The 21,768-nt window shown below is 41.9% G+C and overlaps 1 protein-coding gene across 2 annotated transcripts; it reads right to left on the bottom strand.

Annotated features, from left to right (window-relative positions):
- Positions 1 to 4,346: 4,346 nt before the first annotated feature.
- ccdc80 (coiled-coil domain containing 80) lies at positions 4,347 to 20,878 on the bottom strand. Of its 2 annotated transcripts, none has more exons than XM_041951322.1 (10): positions 19,384 to 20,878; positions 18,979 to 19,176; positions 16,355 to 16,851; positions 15,546 to 15,893; positions 13,816 to 13,972; positions 11,601 to 11,737; positions 10,010 to 10,161; positions 8,985 to 9,088; positions 5,989 to 6,072; positions 4,347 to 5,368 (listed from the first exon to the last, which is right to left on the bottom strand). In XM_041951322.1, exons 1-10 carry the CDS (start codon positions 20,075 to 20,077, stop codon positions 5,046 to 5,048), a joined length of 2,694 nt encoding a protein of 897 aa, XP_041807256.1. In that variant the 5' UTR covers positions 20,078 to 20,878; the 3' UTR covers positions 4,347 to 5,045. The 2 variants fall into 2 exon arrangements, with proteins under 2 accessions (XP_041807256.1, XP_041807257.1); XM_041951323.1 differs by having other exon boundaries at positions 16,355 to 16,848.
- Between the last annotated feature and the right edge of the window lie 890 nt (positions 20,879 to 21,768).

Here is a 21,768-nt window from a genome sequence, read left to right as displayed (position 1 = left end):
CATTCTGAAAAGTAGGATTTAAACGAGCCTAATGCAGTTCCCTTGATGCCAATGAGGTGTTCCAGTCTCTGTAATAGGATACCATGGTCAATGGTGTCAAATGCAGCACTAAGATCTAGTAACACTAGTACAGAGACAAGTCCTTTGTCTGATGCAATTAGAAGGTCGTTTGCGACTTTAACTAATGCGGTATCTGTGTTATGGTGCACTCTAAATCCTGACTGGAAATCCTCAAATAAACTATTGTTAAGTAGAAAGCCGCACAGCTGACTAGCAACTGTTTTCTCAGGGATTTTAGAGGGAAATGGTAGGTTAGATATAGGCCTATAGTTGGCCAGAACCCCTGAATCAAGAGTAGGCTTTTTGAGGAGAGGTTTTATTACAGCTACTTTAAAGGACGGTGGTGCATAGCCTGTTGACAGAGACAGGTTGATCATGTCTAATAAAGAAGATCCAATTAAGGGTAAAACATCTTAAAACAGCTTGGTCGGGATGGGATCTAAGATACAGGTTGATGATTTTGATGAGGAAATTGTTGAGATTAGCTCGTGAAGCTTATCAACTTAAATTGTAATGTCAGTTAGCTGGTCAGAGAGAACGTGTGAAAACAATCCAATGACAATTAACTGTATCTATTTCTTAAACAAGTATCTGCTACAGATGTTATTATCAGAAGATAAAATCTTTTAATCAGCTGGTGCATCTTGTTCCACTTGTTTATGGAGCTAACTCTACCATATAGCTGACACGCGAGAAAGGGATTCATAACCTTCAATAGCCAAACAGTGCCAACATTTAATAAGTGCTTGAAAGGAGAAAGTAAAGTCTTGAAGTTACTAATTTCTTCTGTGTCCCAGAAGATCAGCATACTTCTCAGGAAGCAAAGATGACAGAAAAGAGCTCTGAAATTCCATGTATGTATCATGTGCAGAACCATGCAACACACTTCTCATGGTTACTAGGATCTCACCATGGGAAAGTGATTCAAGAGAGAGGAAGTCACTGCATCTTTGCAAAAACCTCAGTTACAAAAAGTTTGTACATCCCTGTTTTCAGTGATAGTGGATTTAATGGAGGACAGCAAGTTTTAATGGTCTGGTCTGTAGTCAGGCTAAAATGAATTGGGGAAATGACAGCAAGTACCAAAGACCTTTTTTAAACTGTCTATTTCTCTTACCATAATTGCAGTGTGGTCACCATAAAAACTATTTTGAGTAAAGTCTATTGAGCACGTTCAATCTTGATCATCCTGTTTAATGGAACTGGAGAGCAGCATATGATGGAAAGGTCTCCAGAACTGTGAAATGCATACCATGTGACAAAGTGAGAACACGACAAGAAGCAGGGAGTCCTGACCCATCTTACTGCAGTGGGGACAGTTAAGCAGAGGGTGTAGAGGCTGTGAGAATGAGACATGGCCACACCCTGTTCTGATCCATCCCCACCAGAGCTGTTTTATTATCATTGGCAAGCAACAAAACTGATGAAGCTTTTCAGTAAAGCTGTACAATGACGCTGGAGAGTGGATCATTGTGCTTCAATTTATCCCCTTAAATAAAAAAAACAAACAGTGTTTGAGTGTTCTGTCACTTTCTCTTCTGTAAATGTAAATGAGCAATATGTGTCTAAAAAGTGATCTTTTTCTTTCAGCATTAGTATTGATAAGCCATTAATCTGTGTGTTAAGATACAGTTAGACACTGTTAAAAACAGTGAACATGCATAGACCAAAGATTCTGACTGTGGAAAAAATGTCATGCATGAAAGGATTAACAAGCCAGAGTGCTACCGTGCTAACTACCAGCAGATACCACGATTTCCTATCCTAAAGCTTTGACATTGTGTTCCTAGCTGACAGAACTCCTCCCGGCACACACACTGTGCCTGCTGACCACAGTGATTGTTAGTGTTATTCGTGTTGCAGTTGCAGGTCAGTCCTGTCAGGCACATCAGGCGTGATGGGGCAGCAGAGCTCACAGTGTGCTACAGAGAAACAGCTTTATCTGCAGGACGGCAGCTAAACCTCCCACTCATACAACTGGCCTGTCCAGGCCCTGTCTGCTGAGCTCACTGTCATTCCTCACATTCCTGCAGCCTCTGTGCACAGAGCACTTCTACACAAAATCAGCCTTCATACACAGAAACAATCAAATATATTTCATCACAACGTTTTTGCTATTTTAGTGCCAGGAACAATAGGAACAATCGGTGTCAGTTGGTCAGTCCATTCAACACTTTGGCCGAGAGCAAGTTATCTTAACAACTAGCAAGATCGCCATGGAATATGGTATCAATATACATTCCCAGAATGAATCACTGTCGTGGTAATGGCTATGGTTAGGGAAACTTTCAGGAAATGAAAATAAGTCAATGTAATGTCCCCAAAAATGGAATCATGACTGTGTGTGTGTGTGTGTGTGTGTGGAAGAGGCACTGTGGCCGGCCCTCTGTAAAACACCAGGGGGCGGCAGTGTGCATGTAACTGACACTGAAACAGTTCAGAGTTTTTTTTCTTTTCGTTCAGCTTAGGCACTGTGCATTTTGAGATCATGAAGGATTTCTGTTATGGATTGCTTATTGTTTGTAATCACTTCTGTTCTGTGCGGCTATTTGACTGTTTGCAGGTGTTTGCTAAGTTTAGTGACCAGATGCCACATTGCAGACAGATTTATGATTGTAATTGCTGTTGGCACTGTGTAAAAGAAGTACTTATTCAAGCTTTGGTCAGTACTTAAACAATGTGGAAAACTAAGTCCAGTACAAATTCTCAGGCCATGAAGAAGGAGAAAGAAAAAGAGAATTTCTAGGTGATGCAACTGCAAAAGAAGTGATAAATGTATGTAATGTATTACTGAAATGTACTACCGCTATACAGTATGTTTTTAAAACATTAAGTACAATATCAATAGCAGTTACATCATAACAACAAATGAATAATTCTGAATGTCCGGTACCGAATTTAATACATATTTAAGATGAATTTAGCATTTTATATGTTTGGAAACCCCGGAGGAAGTTAAAGTTAAATGGATTTCAGCAAGTATTGATTGCCATACATGTTCTTTTTGTTCTTGTTTTTTAATATTGGACCTACAGAAGGGGCCATGAGGTCAGAGAGGTTAAAAGCCAATTTTTCATTTTTAATTTTAATTACAGTACAGGACACTGATAGACAACTTTGTCGAGTGGTCCGAACAGAACCACCTGAGGCTAAACATCAGCAAGACCAGAGAGATGGTGATCGACTTCAGGAGGAAGAAGACGCCTTCACAGCCACTACGGATCAAAGGGGAGGTGGTGGAGGACTACAAATACCCTGGAGTGGTGATCGACAACAGACTGGACTGGAAATCCAACACAGAGACTGTGTACAAGAAGGGGATGAGCAGACTCTACTTCCTGAGGAAACTGAGATCCTTCAACGTGTGCAGCAAAATGTTGGAGATCTTCTACCAGTCTGTTGTTGCCATCTTCTTTGCTGTTGTTTGTTGGGGCAGCAGCATCAGAGCCAGCGACACCAACAGACTTGATAAGATCATCAAGAAGGCTGGCTCTGTACTCGGACTCAGACTTGAGTCTTTTGAGACTGTGGTGGAGAGGAGGACGCTGAATAAACTGCTATCCATCATGGACAATGATCAGCACCCTCTCCATCACACAGTGGACAGACAGCGGAGCACCTTCTCCCACAGGCTGCTACAGCTCCGCTGTCGAAGGGACAGATACAGGAAATCTTTCCTGCCACATGCCATCACACTGTACAATAACAGCTGAAAATAATAATAATAATACAATACTTCTTACCACTACTGCTTTTGATATTTTATTATTATGTATATAATTTTTTTACTGCTTGCTATTTCGATATTTTATTATATATAGTTTGTTCCTACAGTCACGGTACACTTTATTTTCACTGCCATTTGCTTTTGATATTCTTATTTTGATACTCATTTGCATTTGATATTCCTTTTGTGCAATACTTTTTACTACTGTTTACTATTTGGCTATTTTATTATCTTGTTGTGTATATAATCTTTTTACTGCTCGCTATTTTTATATTTATATATTTATTATTATGTATAGTTTGTTCTTTATAGTCTTATTTTCACTTATTTCACTGTGTGTAATGCTGCTGCTGCACTGCAATTTCCCAGCTTGGGATAAATAAAGTATATCTATCTATCTATCTATCTATCTATCTATCTATCTATCTATCTATCTATCTATCTATCTATCTATCTATCTATCTATCTATCTATCTATCATCTTATTAGGGTGCTAGGTGTATCTTAATAGAGGAAGAGTTCAGAGTGAAAAAAGCAAGCAATTCCAAGGTCATCACTGGTAGTAAACAAATGTTTATTTGTCATGTAGCACAATAGAGTATAAATAACAACATTGTGTAGCAACACAAACTTTACAAAAGAGAAATAATGTAACAGCTTCTTCTCCTAATAACTGCACCTCAAATGCAACAGATGTCCAATAAATACATATATGCCTTATTTTAGCCCATTATCTACAAAATAAAGGTCTGTGCTGATAACATGAATATGTAAGTTCGACCTGAAAGATAAGAGAAGGAGACAGATAGCGTGCAAAACACTCTTTGTTTGAAGTCAGAAATGACAAATCCATGAAACATAAACTAAGACACAACAGATCCCTGAACCCCCAGGCTCATCTACACATCACACATCCATTAACCTGCTCTGATTAAAGCTGCTGGCGAATTGCCATTACTTGCAGCATACTATGCTATATATATTTGTGTGTTTGTGTGAGTGTGTGTGTGTGTGTGTGTGTGTGTGTGTATAGACACACACACACACACACACACATACATATATATCTCCAAAGAACTGGATTGGTGAAAGCGATAGATTTGAGGCTTTCACTAAGTGCTACAAAACATTCAAGGAGCTCATTTCATGTCAGCCATCTGACTGCCTGCTGGAGGATGGGTAGGAAAGAAAAAAAGGTTGTGGATAAAAGGCAGAGGGCCCATAGTGCCAAGCAGCAGCTGCAAGGCAGAGGGAGAAGTTAGTAACCATAACCCTGGTGATAGCCGTCTTGGTAACCATGTTCGTATCCATGCTGATGGTAACCATAGCCACCATACTCGTCCTCAGGGCAGCGCATACCCAGTGACTGCTGGATGGCCATCTCCTGTCTACGTAGCTGCATAGAGTCTACCAGGTCATAGATAATAGCCATGGACCACATGGGTGAAGGGTACCAGGACTTAACGTTGCCATCCTTTCCTACCAGCAGCATGGAGAAGTATTCTGGGCTGATCTGGAAGTAGTTCCTCATGTCCTTCACCAGAGTGGCTGACAACCCTTCACGTTCCACAGTAGCGCTCCCTGGATGGAGCAAACGTTCATGTTGAGTATTTAAAACAGATATTTCATTTTTACAGCTAGAGATTACAGCTAAGTTTTCCTTTGCAGGCTTGTTAGACATTTGGTGTGTGTCTACATGCTGAGCTCAAATGCCTAAAGCAGAAACCTTAACAACTTCAGTCAACTGGAAAAACCTCTACTTTCTACAGTCTTACACACCTGGTTGTGCAGATGTAAGGCTGTATACAGAAGGTCCTTGTTACATAACAAATCTTTGAGGTTCCTCTGGTGGAAGAGTAAGTGGGACTTTAAACTCGGATTCTCTTTACCATATGGTGGATTACTGATGACAAGTGGGCTACAGAAACACTGGCCTGTGCAGGAGGTTTTCGTGGATTGAGTGGGGTTCTGGTTTTGCATGAGGAGGGTAAATCTGGGGTGAGATTTCTAACTTGAGTGTGAGGAAAGACAGCTGTTTAAAATGAAACAAACAAACTGAATGTCACTTTGTGGGCATGGTCTTAGCATTTAGTTGAAGGAGTTACTATGTGCATAAATACAGGTACTATGTGTATGTGTGGTTGCTACAGACATGCCTGGCCCACAGTCCCATTCATTATTTTATGAGTGAAAGTTCTTACCATTGATAGGATAGAGTTCCAAGACTCCACCCATATCCGGCGGTTCTGTGCCGACCAACTTCAGAATGGCGATGTGTCTCAGACCTATGTCACCATGACAGTGACCACAGTGACAACACACATTAGAAAGAATATCTTGCAGTAAAAGTCAGACTTTAAACAAGTACATCGTGTCTGTTTTATGCTGACCACATGTTTTTTTTCTCCTTTGGCTCCTCTGCTTATTCAAGCTGATTTCACTGTGGTTGTTTATTATTGGAACCATCCTAAGCCCTGGTTTCTAGGTACAGGGAGGAGAACGTGGTGGTCCGGAGAGTGCTGCCAAAAAGCTGTTTCCTCCGAAGAGAGAAAGCCCACATTAAACACTGGAGAATGCAACCTTCACTTGGTGAGCGCCAAGTGCTGAATACTGGGATCAGACCTCTGGGGCCTTCAGCCCAGTCAGCAGGACAGACTTTTGTCTGGGGCACGGAGGGAGGGAACAGTCCTGGGTGCCAACCCATCCAAGAGCAACACATGAGGGGAAAAAAGTCCTCACATACTCTAGTCTGGACCTGCTGATAAGAAAGACAAGCTTTCTTCTCCAGTCACCTGACTGACTCATATGGAGACATACTGTACAGACATACTGATGTTAAATAGATACCCCTTTCTAATAAGGCAAGTTTTATGAGAGACTTACTGTATAAGCTATAACTAGTTGCTTTTTGAAATGGTTAATAAATAATCCCTGAAGACTTTATAGATCAGTAACAGCCCATTAATAACAAAACCTTTATGGTTGCAAGGTTATAAAATTACCTTTAGCTGGTGTTGGTGCTGCTGTTTTGTCTTTTTAGGTTAATTCATCAGAGGACTGCAACTGACTGTTGGACCACTTACCTGTGAGAAAAGAGCCACAGAGCGTCCGGAGTCCTTTCATAAACTCAACATTTACAATTCAAGACTTCATGAATTATTTTTGGCGAGTATGCCTTTATATCAGCGGTGGGGAAGCCCTAGCCTCTGATCGTTTGATCCAGCCTGCATGGCAATTCATAAATACAAAAAAGCAAATCTTGAGAGAGCAATCACTAATTTTCAGTAATAAAAGACAATAACAGATATAGTTAACTAACACATCTGAGTGATCCCTGAATGCAACAGCTTTCCAGCCTGGTGTTAAGTTGTTCTTTAAAGACAATTATTGACATAAATACCAACCAGAACTGCAGATGTAACGGTTTACTATAAAAACTCTCCATAAAGTCGGAGTGATTCTGCTGCTTTGTCTTTTACACCAGTCAAAGGTATTTTTACAACTTTGCAACCAAGAAGCTGTCCTTTGAGGCTTGTTACTGATGCATCAATGATGAATGATTTACTAACTATTTATAAATACATTTATTTACAACTTCCAAACCCTGCACAAAGTACGCCTTATTAGAAAGAGGTGCTGATATTAGCTGAATTAGTCTTATTCAGCTACAGCAGTAAAATAAGTTGAAATTACTAAAATTTTCAACATCTTCACTGTCATCATTGGAATCAAGTGGCAGATACTGCAAGAGTCAAAATCAGAAATGTGACAAATACATCAAAGTTTCTAACCATCTTAATCATTATGAGAGAGTGCTGAGGAAAAAAGAAATGCCACACGTCTTGAATTCATAAAATAATACTCCAACATGAGTTCAAGTAAGGGAGACACTCCAGATGACAGCATTTAGAAGTGAGAAGGGGACTTCACTGTGGACTATTTAAAGTTTATATTTATCCCACATACATCTGTCACGTCAGGTTGTTTAGATTTGCAAAGTTTAGATAGATGTCTCTTTTTGAGATATACTGTAATAACATTCAAGTAACTGTGGAAAAGTTGACTAGCTGGCAGGCTGAAAAGGCCGTTGTCAAGGAAAGAAAAGATTTGTTAGCCTCAAACAGAACAGAACAGCCCTTTGCCAGGTCTGTTATCTGCGCAATACCCTGCGTGCACATACGCACAGAGTTTAGTGAGTTGCAATCACAAAAAATATATATCAGGTGCATATGTTTGAAATAATAATTCAAAACATTTCCAGCAGGCTTAACATCCATTCTGCCAATCTGAATTAACACAAAGATGATTCAAGCTACGGTCGCTTCATTAAAGACTTTAGATTTTCTCTTTCAGGTCGGCCTTTTGTAGAAGGTTAAGCTTTCTTTTTTGTTTGTTTCTGGCTGCAGCAGCAGGAAATTGTTTGCCCCCCAAGGCAATTCACAAATACAAAAAAGCGGGGACCTTTTTTCACCAATAAAGAAAATAACATGAAATATAATCTAACACGTTCTCGCGAGTGAGCCCTGAAAGCAACAAACATAGACAATGTTGACAATGTGTCAGTGCATCATGATGCCTTACAACAAGACGTAAGTAGATGCTGCGAGTGTCGCGCTCTCCAAGAGAAATGAACAAACAATTGTTAGTTGGACACCCCTTCCCGCCATGGCACATGCATAATAAGTTTCTCAGGTGTTGCCCAATCACCAGTGATACCCTACCAGTCTGTTAAGATATTGGATTTGAACATTAATAATTTAGCTTTTAATATTAAGCCCAGCTTAAATAGCTTAAACCACACACATAAAGAAATCTACAAAGAAATGAAAAGTGCTCTGCATTCTAAGCTTAAAGTTCTGCCACATCTATCTGTGGGTCTCTCAGAATTACTTCAGCCTGGGGCCCCACGTACAGCACGTGCCATGTATTAAGACTGAGTCCTCACCACAGCGACCCGGGTTTGATTCAAGTCGGAGCCTCTGCTGCACGTCATCGTGTCTCTCTCGCAGCCTGTCTTCCTGTTCTGTTTCAGGGCTTTGTCTCACAGGTCATCTCAATAGCTCTACAAATAACATTCCCAGCATGGCTAGATTCCACTTAAAGTGCAAATAAGTTCCCAAATGCCTTTGAAATGTCTTTCCTGCCCTTTGGAAAGTGAATTAATTGATCAGTTACAGGTTAGTTTAGAGTGACTCACCAAGGTTGCAGGCCTGGCTGGTCAGGGCATACAGCTGCTGCTGATAGGCCCACTCCTCGTCGTTGGGGGCAGAGATGATGAACAGGCGGCGTCTCCAACGGAACCTACAATCACAGAAAATGTTAGCCTGGATTTAAGTGACACTGTGGTGCAGCAGTGAAAGCTCTGTTCTGAGTCAAAGAGTTTGTGCTTGTACACTAACATTTTCCCATACTATTAGTTAGAGGATGACAACCCTGAATTATGGTCAAAAACCGGCCAGCTCTGAGCACTGATCAGCAGCTGGAATTCAGGTCTCCATGGTAACAAAGACAGCCTGTCCAGTTTGGACATATCAGGGAAAAGTGATTTCAATGATTCAGCCTTGAGGTACATCAGGGTTTATGCTATTTCTGATATCTGTGGAGCTGTGCTGCTTCTAAATGCTATAAATTGTGGTCCAGCTGACTACTGAGCAAAGGAACAGATGTTTGATGGGAGTGGAAAGAGTCTGATGGGACCACCCAATAATCCTGACAACCAGCTTCTCAGCAGAACACTTAACGAAGACAATATCTACAATTCAAGGAGATGCAAATTTTCAGTCCAACAGTTTTATTAAAGCCAGTTCCAGTGAAGCAGAGATATCCATATTTGTACACCCGTTCAAGTGGTTGGTTTCTTTTCTGAATGTTAAAGGAAATAATATATGGCCAACAGTGTGCTTCACCATCAACAACAATAATCCCATGCACAAAGCCAGGTCCATAAAGACATATTTTGCTTGGTGTGGAAGAGCCCTGAGTTCAACCCCAGCCCAGATTTTTGGGAAGAACTGGATCTGCGAGCCAGGCTTTATCACCAAACATCAGAGGTTGACCTTACTAGTGCTCTTGTGGCTGGATGACAGTTCAAAAATCTTGTGGGAAGCCTTCCCAGAAGAGCAGTCTGTTATAAAGGCATATTACTTTCCATGGGTGTAATGTTTGGGTGTCCGCATATTTTTAACCATGTCGGGCATTTAAAACCTCTCTAAAGGACTTTACCTGGAGAGGAAGTTCTCCAACGATCTGGGCTTATCCTCTTTCTTGCAAACAACCCCATCTCTCTTCTGCTGCTCCATCTCTCGGATGCGGGAGGAGAAGGTGTCAATGTAGTCAAATACAGCCTTCATGGCAATGGGAACCTCATAGGATTGCTGACAAAAGAACAAGAACCAGTTGTACTCTCCCAAAGGTCGATTTGAAATGTGATGCAGCCACAGGATAAACAAATTACGATGTGAAAGAGAATTCCATTGCTTAAAACAATGGTGAAGCTGTTTCCAATCAACTGATCATGTTTTGGAACATGCTAGTAGATGTTGCGTGGCCTCTGACGCGTCAAAAGCATTCTTCACAACTTCTGGGAAGAAGCACAAGGCATACTGGTTAAACATAACACAATATCCGATTAAATTTACGAAAGGCGAAGCATTTTCAGCATGAAAAAACACATTCAAGAAAATGTAGCACAGCCACACACACACACTCTCCCATCTTCCTCGGGACATGCTGAATCTGCTGCACAGCTTGTTCTCACTCTTTCACACCTCTCTCCAGTCTGCTCTCTCGCTGCCATTTTCTGTCTCATGCCCACACCCACATCCTTGTATGTTCGCAGACTTCCCGGCCTCTGCCTCTGTCAGCAAAGAGGTGAACACTGGCCTCTTTGATGAACCTGTCCAAAAACAGCCTGGTGGTTTACCCTGGCATGCACACACACATGCACACACACAGACACTGGGCAAATGTCATACTGTGTGAATTAAAACAGTGTTTTTGTGGATGCAGCATGTTGGCAGTGCAAGGGCAGGTCAGTCTACCTTCAAAGAGAAAGAGAAGATGAAAGTGTGTGCAGATGAATAATGAACCTGTTAACAGAGTCCAGACAAACAAACCAACAGTGCCATGAACAAAGCAGAACAATGGTTTCTTTCCACCATGAAAAAGAGAAACCACTTGATTAAAAGGTTGAGTATGATTAAAATCATGCTCTGAGTGTTAAAATATCCTTCATTATAGAATATAGATTTTTCAAAATGTCATAATACCTATGTTTACACTACAAGTTGTCACATTTCACATCAGTAAATTACGGACAGTGTACGAGCCAATAGTAAATAAACCCATGACACTTTCCCAGTGAGGTTCCAAGCATCATCCTGCATGAGTCGAGTTCAAGTTATATACTGTGATTACAGTACAGTGGTGCTTTGAAGCAAATGCTAATGTAAGCATGCTAAGACACATGCTCACAATGGCAATACTTAACTACTGATGTTTGGCTGGTGTAACATTTGCCATGTTCACCATCTAAGTTTATCATGTTAGCATGTTAACATGAGCTTATTAGCCCTGAACACAGCCCTGAAGTCTATTAAAAAAGAACAGACCAACTTTGCCATCCATACAGTCCATACAGTCAAGAAGTTTATAAATTCACTTGGTTGCCTGAATGCTTCATTAAACAATTGTCCACTGTGCAACGGATTGTTGGAGGATATATCAGTTTTGTCCTCCAAATTCAGGCTATAGTGAAGCAATAGAGGATCCAGCCTGTAACTTTGAGACAAAGCTATAGAGAGCAACTCCTTACCTTGACTCTGATGTCAGTATCAGTGAGGACCATGTAGAAGTCATCATGTGTCATGCTAAACTCTTTCCTCAGCTCTGTGATCAGTTCCTGGTTTACAAGGTCCTCCTGACGGAGACCCTTCATGGGCTTGTCATTTTCTGGAGAAAAAAAAGAGACAGTTGTTTCTATTTGCTAATTCTCATTTTCACATCATTTGATTGTGAAGGTAAGTTAACAGCAAAGTTTTTTAAATGTCCAGTGTAGAGAAATGCTTGTGCTGTGCAGCATATTCAGTAAAACCAGTGAAACCTAACACAAACACAATGTGTGTTCAGCTAACACTGTGTTTTCCATTGCTAACCTCAAAATAATGTTCCTTTGAAAAATGTACCTGACGTGACAGTGAAGTAGACACTGAACTGAAGAGCCAGATGGAAACATGAAGAGTGAATCAGGGACAGACTCAACTGCTTTTATTCACTGATATCTGGATGCCATAGAACTCTGGTGTTTATACAGCCCAAAGCAGAAGTTTTTAATCACCACTCCCTCCATGCACATGTGCACAACACACACACAGAGAAAGAGAGAGAGAGACCACAGAACAGTGTTCACTCTGTGTGTACTGCATGTGAGCAATCAAACCAGGAAAACCCCAGCACATGCAGACACAGACTCAGACTGTACACAGAGACATACAACAAACAAACTCAAATATTTTCCCCATACAACACGTGCTGTTGACCAACCAACTTCATACTAAAACACTATGAGATCACCCTGAACTGAGGGAGGGGCAACACTGAAACAACCAGCTGTTTGAATACAGTACATTCTAAGATACACACACACTGATACACACACACACACACACACACACTGACCCTCTAGTCCGTAAATGGAACAAAAGTGTAACCGAGTCCCACCGTGGGTGGGGGCAAGTGACGTCACCTCTGCACTTTTTCCAGCATTCCAACTGGATAAAACCTCCTCTTGCGGAGGGACAGACTCATAAAGTTTTACAAAGTGGGTATGCATGTGCAGATGTTAACACACAGCAACTCAAGCCTCTGGTTTGAGGCAGCTATAAAATGTCCTTTCCTTTAAGTGTGTTCTTCAGCTTGCACATCAGGCCCCCACCCCATACTTCTACTTCTTCATACAACAGCTGCTAAACTCATATCACGTGTTATAGGAAGACCCATTCACTCCCATGCCATCACTGCAAATACAATAAAGGTGTAACATTTGAATTGAATATACTGTGAGTAAATACCACAGGGTCAGAGTACAGAAGCCAGGATCAGAGGAGGTCAGCTCTGTCGACTTTCACCTGCATGGAGAAGTGCAGAATGCTGTGGCTTTGGCAGAGTCGGTGTTTATTCTGAATGTTATACTGGAAGCAGTGATCTCTGCTGAAAGATTCTACTTTGACATCATGCAGTGGAGGTAAAACAAGGACGGGACTGCAGACGTGGCAGGAGACACCTCTCTGGGCCTCCTTCTCATGAAAAACATCCACACAATAAAATTTCCCCTGAACTAACTGTAGTTTCAATAACAACAGTAGTCATGTAGTGAAAATGTGACTTACAAAATGTCAATGTTCACAAGTTACTGACGACTACCAAGCCTTAAAATTGTGTTCTTTAAATAACAAGTAATGCACATCTGCTGGAGATGCTAAATGTTATCTATACATGTATATCTATCTATATATTATGATGCAAAAAGTGCAGTTTAATACCCATATACCTGCGGGCATGAAAGTTCAAAATGATCAATCAAGAACACAGAAAATCAATTGGCCATGGACATGAAGACCAGTTGCATGACAGCCCTATCCTAACATTCATTAATGTAACACTGATCAGTCATTACAAAGAGAAATGCCATTTCATGATAGGTCAGTTGCTGTATTTACAATATTTAGAATATTTAAAATGTGTACTATTTTTCAGACTAAGAAGAGGAGAGCAAAGCACAGTAGAATGCTTACAAAATCAAACCACAGCTCTCAGGTCTCAGTGGAAAGCATTCACAGAGACTTCGGATTTTAAACAGTTATTCAGAGTAGGTGCATCACTCAGCAACTGCAAAGCTCACTGACACTCCAGGGAAGTATGCATTTGCCCAACCAGATGGAGGGACTGGATGTGTTAATGCAGATGTCTGAGAGAGAGAACTGCCAATCATTTATTGCTGTGGGTTAGCACTGTATGTGTGAGCTACTTACCCAGCTGGTAATGGTCAATTTTCATGGTGGAGTTGGTCAGGGAGCCAAATATGGTGATAATGGAGACTTTCCTGATAGCCATTTCACACACAGACTCCAGGTACTCATCCCTCTGCTGAACATACATACTGTTCTCCTCACTGGGGGACGTAATCAGCTGGAGGGAGGTTAGAGTGTCACGCATACGCAAAAAAACCAAACACACACACACACACACACACACACACACACACATAAGCATATACAGTGTGCTGCAGAGGTGATGTTTACATTAACCTGCAAGCGGTGGATGGGACATATTTTCCCAGCCTGCCCACAGCACTGCTGTGATAAGAATCTATACTGGCTGCAAAACAGAGACACACAGTCTGTTAGCTCACAGCTGTGCAGCCTGTCAGATAGCTGGGGGATGACTGCTCCACATAGTTTATACCTATTGGGATTATGTACCACTTCAGTATATAAAGCAATGGCATGACAGAAAAGGGGGTAACAAATGAATGATTTGATGCCAAAAATTACAGAAGTGTTTACCCATTTGTTGACCAGTACAAATAAATTAGTAGTACATTACTTATGTAGATCTTGAGATTTTTTGCCTTTCATAGTACTCTCATTCCAGTACTCTGTTTTGGAAACCAAACACCCTCTCATTGGAGTTGCGATATACTGCAGATCACCGCCTCCTGCTCCACATTTACAACTGTTCAACAATGTATGGTAGTCGGATGTTTCGCTGAAAACTGAAGCTGTGGTATTAAAAGTGAAAGTCAAGACAACATAGTCTAGTCAAGTACTTATGATTTTGATATTTAATGGATTTGACAGACATTTCTGTCTGGCTTTACTTTACTTACTGACCTTTTGTCTCTTACTGTGAAAATATAATTTTATGTTAACCACGTGTCATTTGATAGTGGAGACTTCTGCATGTGAACACAGAACACACAGTGCTATGACTGACCGTTAGATGAGAAGATCTATAGCAATCCCATGTCCATATGGGAATTATGAAGCTACAGCCAGAAGACACTTAGGTAGTTTGCATAAAGACCTAAAGAATGGGGAAATAGCTGACTTGGCTCTATTCAAAGGTAACGAAATCAACCGATCAGCCATGCTAAAGCTCACATCGTGGTTTTTAGAAGAGCCAGGTGCAGGACTATTTCTTGTGATTGTTTTTGGAGATTGCTGACAAAAGAGCCAGATCAGAGGCAAATCGGTTTTCGCTCCCAATGCAAGAGATGTTTTACAGTGTGTAGGCGACCCTAGACGAACACAGGGACTTCTTGGAGTCTCCACTGCTTGCCTGGCAGGAAGTGGCACTCTGACAAGTTCTAACATGTTATTAATGAGCTTTAGAGGTGCTCAGAGGCAGATTTTGTTACATTTGAGCAGAGCCAGGCTAGCTGTTTCACCCTGTTTTTGTGCTAAGCTAAGCTAGCTGGCTGCTTGCTATAGCTTTACTTTGAGCGGACAGATGAAAGTTGCACCTGTCGTTTCATCTAACTCTCACTAAGAAAGCAAATAAGCATGTAACCCAAAATATTGAACCATTACTTTAAAATGGGTATGTATATGTGCTGGGAGTTGGTGCATCAATGCAGTTTCATAATGCTACTGTATCTGAGCACTAACATTTCCCTCTGCTCAAATCCTGGAACAGGAGATTTGCCAGGTGAATGATGTAGTGAGCCTATTAAGAACTGTGAGTTATGTCATGCTCTCACCAGCAGCCGCCTCCTGTTCTCAAAGTAGTCCAGGAAGGAGGCCAGAGATCCCTTTGGAGGGGGCGTTGGCTTCTTAGTGGGCTTCGGGTAGTCCTCTTTCACTGGGTACTTCAACAGCTTCTTTCCATTTTTCTTTCCCCCGATCTTCCCGTCTTTCCCTGCCTTTCCTCCTCTCCTGTCTGCTTTCTTGGCAGCTTTGTCATTCTTTTTCTTCTTCTTATCAAGCTTCTCATGCTTGCTCTTGACCTTCTTGGTGGGATTGGTGTCGGTGAAGGTTTCTGTCTCCTCGGGATCACTGACTGTTGGCTTGCTGGGTTCATACTTGTCCTTGTACTCATTAGTTAACACCTGCACAGATAAATAGAGTATATGTTGTTTACTGATGAACAGTAAATGTCCACAAGATTTTATATTATAATACATTTACATAACTGATTAAAATCACGACAATGACTAAACCAATACCCAGTTGAAAGGAATTATTGATTTAGCTGTTTTTTAGTTTCAAGAGCAAAAAAATCTCCTTGCAAACATGAAAAGTGAGGCAGCAGTAGTTTATGTGGCAGTTAGCATTACCAGTAACATGCCACAAGTTCATCATAGTTAGCAATCTGATTTAAAAGTCCTATTCCAGAGCCTTACGCAGTATCAAGGCTTATCACCTACTGTATATAATCATATACATTATGGAAACTAATTGCTAACTTCAGTATCCTATATTCAGAATGAAGCACAAGCACTTTTAGCCAACATTTTGTAGAAACAAGTCTACTTCTATATAACACTTGAACTAAATTTCTTTGAATCACCTGCTCTCCTCCATTCTTCTTCCTGGCGGGTTTGATCCTGGAGGGTTTATGTGTAGCAGGTACCAGTTTACGGCTGTGTGGATCTCTGTTGTCCTTGTCAGTGCGGTTATCTCCAGCCGGGGTGGTTTTAGCCAGGTACCTCTCCCTCTCTCTGCGGTTGTAGTAGGATGGATCAGCAGTGGTTCTTGGGGCTGGGAGCCACAGGGCTGTGGTGTGGGCTCTGGTTGGTCTCTGGGTTGTGGTAGTGGTGGTGGTGGTGGTGGGTCGTTTTGTGGTGGTTGTGGTGGTTCTTCTCGTGGTGGTAGTTGTAGGTTTGGTGGTTGTTGTTGCTTTAGTTGTGGTTGTTGTTGCTCTGGTTGTGGTTGTGGTGGTGGTGGTGGTAATTGTTGTGGCTGGTCGTGTAGTTGCTGTTGTGGTGGTGGTTGTGGCAGCTGTGGTTGTTGTTGTGGGCTTCCTTGGGATCTTCTTCCCTGGTCTTCTTTCTACTGGTGTATCTACTGGTCCACAAAGGCAGAAAGACAGATAATATAGAAGGCTATTTCTTCTTCCCATATTAGCCTCTCTGCACTGGCGCCCTATAAAATCTAGAGCCCTAAAGCTCAGGCACCATCATATCTTAAAGAGCTCATATTACCATATTACACCTCTAGAACACTGCACTTCCAGAATAAAGGTTTACTTGTGGTTCTGAAAGTCTCCAGAAGCAGAATTGGCACCAGAGCCGTTAGCTATGAAGCTTCAGTTATTGTGGAACGATCTTTCAGTCTCAGTCCAGGGGCCAGACACCTTCTCTACGTTTACATTTTTCTTTTTGATAAAGCTTACAATTAAGGCTGGCTCAGGCTTGCCTTGGACTAACTACTTTGCTGTTATGCTGCTATAGGCTTAGACTTCTGGTGGACTTCCTGTGATACACTGAGCTCATCGCTCCTCCTCTCCCTCTCTGTACACATTAATCCATGTTACTAACTTGGCCGTGAGTATAGACCTGTCAAGCTCTTATTTTACCCTTCTCTCTTGCTGTCCTCCCACTTAATTATTTTCCCATAGATCTTGCATATTTTAACCGTTCTAAACAAACCAAAAAAAAAAGAAATTTGGCTGTAATGTTAATGGGAGGCATAATCGCTGGGCCAGTTTGATTGTTCACTACATCCTCCTTCCCTTACACAGGTGGCAGTATGAAGAACACTGGCTGTAACATCTAGTGATGAGAAGTCATTCACATAGCTAATAAAACAAGAAGAAGAAACAGAAGATGGATGAACATGAGAGGAGTGGAGAACCTGACAAAAGTATAAAAGCTTGTGCAAGTATCTCACCAAATGGGAGGAGGCTTACCAATGCTTAATCAAAGTCATACTTCTCTGTAAAATGTGGTGCACAGATTTTAGTGTATCATACAGACAGAGCATTAGCCGATAAGAGGAGCAGAAACAAGGTCCATCAGTGACTGCATTTAAACTGTCTCTGCCATTCATTTTCATAATCACCCTCTCATACCAGTTGTCTCACTGAGAATCACAAGTGAAGCATGATGTGTAAGTGATGTGCACAAGTGTGTATGTGTGTATTATTGTGTACATACACTATCATATATTAATATATACATATACTATTATACATACACCATGCACATACTTATGCTTTCATGTCATTTTACATCACTAGTCATATTTGTTTTAGTATTGTAGCTTTCATTATTATTGTCATTGCTGTGCAATTCTTTCTCTCTCTCTCTCTCCCTCTCTCTCTCTAATCCCAGCCAGTCAAGGCAGATGGCTGTCCACCCAGAGTCTGTTTGAGGTTTCTGCCTGTTAAAAGGAAGTTTTTCCTCGCTGCTGTCGCCAAGTGCTTGCTCATGGGGGGATTGTTGTAATTGTTGGGTCTCTGTACATTAAAGAGAATGGTTTAGAGCAGCTCTATATGGAACCTGTCACAGTAGATTGCAAACAAAGTTTGACTTAAATTGTTTTTTAAAAACACATTCTAGTGTGAAAATGTTCAATCACTGACTTTATTATTTTAAAATTACATTTTCAAGTACAGATGACACGGTTGATCAGTGTAGACTTAATGTATGCACAATGACTACTGGTATTTTTTTTTAAATTTTTGTAGGATTATGGTTTAAAACCCAAATTCCTTGCAAATATACTTTCACACATGTCTGGTGATATCTAACCATGCAGACAGCTATTTAAGAGCACAACTCTCAAAGGTCATAACTCTCGATAATCCCCAGGACACGTTTTCACTAAAACCATATTCCTCTGTTGAAACAGTGCCTATAGAAACAGTGATCAGAGTGATCAGAGTGTTCTGTGGATAATGTTCAGTAACAAGGCAACACTTCTCTTTATGGAAAGAGATGTTGGAGTTGATTTTTTTTTCAAAATGTGAGTTTTAATTATTGTGAGAACCACAAACAAAAGTGCAGTCACTGCCATTGTATAGAGGCAGAAGTTTCACAGACATTTTTCTTAAACTCTGCTCAAATTAGACCAGAGAAAAAATGTTTAGTTGTTGTGTCACACCCTTTAAATGGATGACAATTAAGAACCCCAAAAAGTGACTTGTGGCTCCCCCTCCTGTGAAAAGTATAAAACTCTCAGCATAATCACCTGTGAGCGTGCCCTCCTCCACTTGACCCTCCACACCTGCTCCTTTGCACTTCTGGATGAAACCTTTCTGTCTCAGCTTCTCCAGCTTCCTCATGGGTGACTGGTCTATGACCTCATACATGGCCTCCAGCCTCACAGGGTAGGGGTACCTCTCTTCCACCTGCAGGGTCTTCTTCAGCAGCACCATCCCAAACTTACCTGCAGATCACCACATCATTGATCAGATTTGGACACACAGTCAGGCATTCTGTCATGTTTTCACACTCAGCCGCTCTAGATGAGGAGCTCAGTGTGAGGAGTGTGACCCCCCCATGTGAGCTCATAAATTGTATTAGAGAGAAGAAATTATAAGGTCATTAACCCAGTTTCAAACTCAAACATGCTGCTATCACCTCCATTCTTTACCTTTCTCCATTTTGAGGAAGCTCATGAGTCTGGGAATGAGTGCTGTGTCCAGCGGCTCCTCCATCACCTTCCCCTCCGTGGTGATCCTCCTCACCTTGCCCCCCATCTCTCCCTCCTGATGAAACATGACGATCTGGTGGACATGTCTCTCGGCCAGCTCGCAGTACACATCTGGTTTCAATAGCGACATCATGAGTCGGTAATAGCCATCTGAGTCATGAGGCGCTGTGATGACCAGCACGCGGTTTTTTCCTGCGAAACTGGCCAGCAGATTTGGTGACCCGGCGCTGCTGGGCATCCGGGTGACCCTAGCTCTCGCTCCTGGGGTGCCCTCATCTTGCAGCATGTCCGGCTGCCGGGGCAAGCCAATCTGTCCGGACACTCCTCTGCTTGGCACTAGACTCTGACCTTCCGCTCTCTTGCCCTGTACAGTAACTGTCCTGGCGGAAAACTGGACACCCTCGTCGGCCTGCACATGTCCCCCCTTCCCATAGCCGTGCACCGAGATTGCGGAACCAAAACCAGGGCGCACACGCCCGCCCAGGCGCTCTTTGTCCGTGGTGCCCAGCTGGATACGTCCGAGTCTTGCGCGTCTGTGCAACTGTACCCGCTTTATGTGAGTCAGTTTGTCGGCTTCACCTGTCCAGGTTAACAGATATACCAGAGCTAAACTGAGTACAAAAGCCCTCCGCATTCTGGCGAGATGTCAGATAAAGTAGGCTAAACACGCACTGAGGGAAAAATACAGATCCAGTGGTGGAGCCGCGGTCCTGGCGCGTCTTTAGTGCATTTGAATTTGTTAATCAATTAATTCCAGATGAAGACATACAGTGTGCAGAATAGGCACGTAATAGCTGCCACTGATGTATTTCAGAGCATGCCTTCTGCGGAGGAAATCCACTTCACTATCTGCTCTTTATTTGAGAGATAAGTCGAATAAGAGAAGCGTTTGTTGTGCGTTAACAGTTATATCCAGAATTTCATCTCAGTCAGCTACTCTTCCGTTTTCAAGTACAATCCCAGAGGATCAGAAAAGTATCATCTCTGTTATACAGACATCCAAGACTTGGAGATAATTCCTCAGCCCCGAGAGAAAATGAATAAAGTATTTCGGCGAAAAGTTTTGGACCACATCACATCTCCAAAGTACACTCACGTTTACATCCCAATAGTTTACCCCATCCACATAATCCTGGGTAGAACTTCTGGGCGCAGGACGGAGGACCCACCGACGAAATGCAAGAACCCTGTGCTGAATCTCTTCCGAGGTTGTCCTCGGCGACAACTGAGCTTTGAAGACTTTCCCAGAAATGTCCACGCAAACCTCAGCCTCCGGACTCTCGGCGACGCACTGGCAGGACCTGCCCCGGGACTCTCGGTTGCCAGATCAGTCTGCAACACCCATTTCATTAGAAATACAGTTGTATCAAATGGTTTTATGTTTCACTGAAGCACAACACATTAAGTAGCTGACTATAAATCTCCCCCACCCCCTGCTGCAGGTTACCGGAAAGAGAAATGACCACAATCAGACTCAGTGTCAAGTTCCTCCTGTAAAGGCAGTAGAGAAACGCCCCCAAAACCCATCCCTATCCACCATGATTTAGTCGAAATTGAGCGTCTTTCCCATCTGAATCCTGAAGGTTGTTTCTTATTTTGTTGCCATGTCCAGAAACAGATGATTTACAGGGAAATAGAGTGCTTGTACTGTTTATACACGGAAAGGCTGACCATCCATGCACTGTTCTCCTGTGTACAGTGAGAAAAGGAAAAATGAATGTTGTTTCTACATGATTATTGCCAAAGTAATATAATTGCAATGACTGTCTTTGCTCTTTTATGAAGGCTCTTTTAGGCCAAATCAGACTCTTTCCATTTCCTCTTAGAAAGTTTCCCCGTTTGGCTTGTAATTAAGGCCTAAGTAAAGAAAAGTAAACCACTAGGTCTGAGCCACATCCACTCTCACTGCAAAGGCAAAACACAATATTGTATGTGCCACTGCCACTGCATGCAGTGTAGCTGCTAGTTTCCATCTTCCACCTCTCTCTGCCTGTACAAAATATATTCTGTAATAACCAAATCTTATATTTTTAGAGCAGTTTTCATCACCTGTCTTCTCTCGGTTTTCTCCCATGGTGACATGTGTCAGTGGTGAGATGCAACACTGGATGTGAAGCATCTGGAAATAATAGACATTCCTGGCCTGGCTTTGGTAAAGTGATGCTAAAAATAATGCTAAAACAATTGAAAGTCTCCCAGAATTCTCTCTTCTGTCCACCTCCAGTCCTACTGCCTTAGCTGATTACATTACAAAACAATCACCAGTTACTACATGCTCTCTTTTGTCTCAAAACCTCCAACAGGAATGCCAGCTGTTTATTAACA

The sequence above is a fragment of the Chelmon rostratus genome, chromosome 13 (assembly GCF_017976325.1).
Source record: "Chelmon rostratus isolate fCheRos1 chromosome 13, fCheRos1.pri, whole genome shotgun sequence".
Taxonomy (NCBI): Eukaryota; Metazoa; Chordata; class Actinopteri; order Chaetodontiformes; family Chaetodontidae; genus Chelmon; species Chelmon rostratus.
Note: the sequence above shows the minus strand (reverse complement) of the source record. Positions and strands in the feature narration are given on the sequence as shown.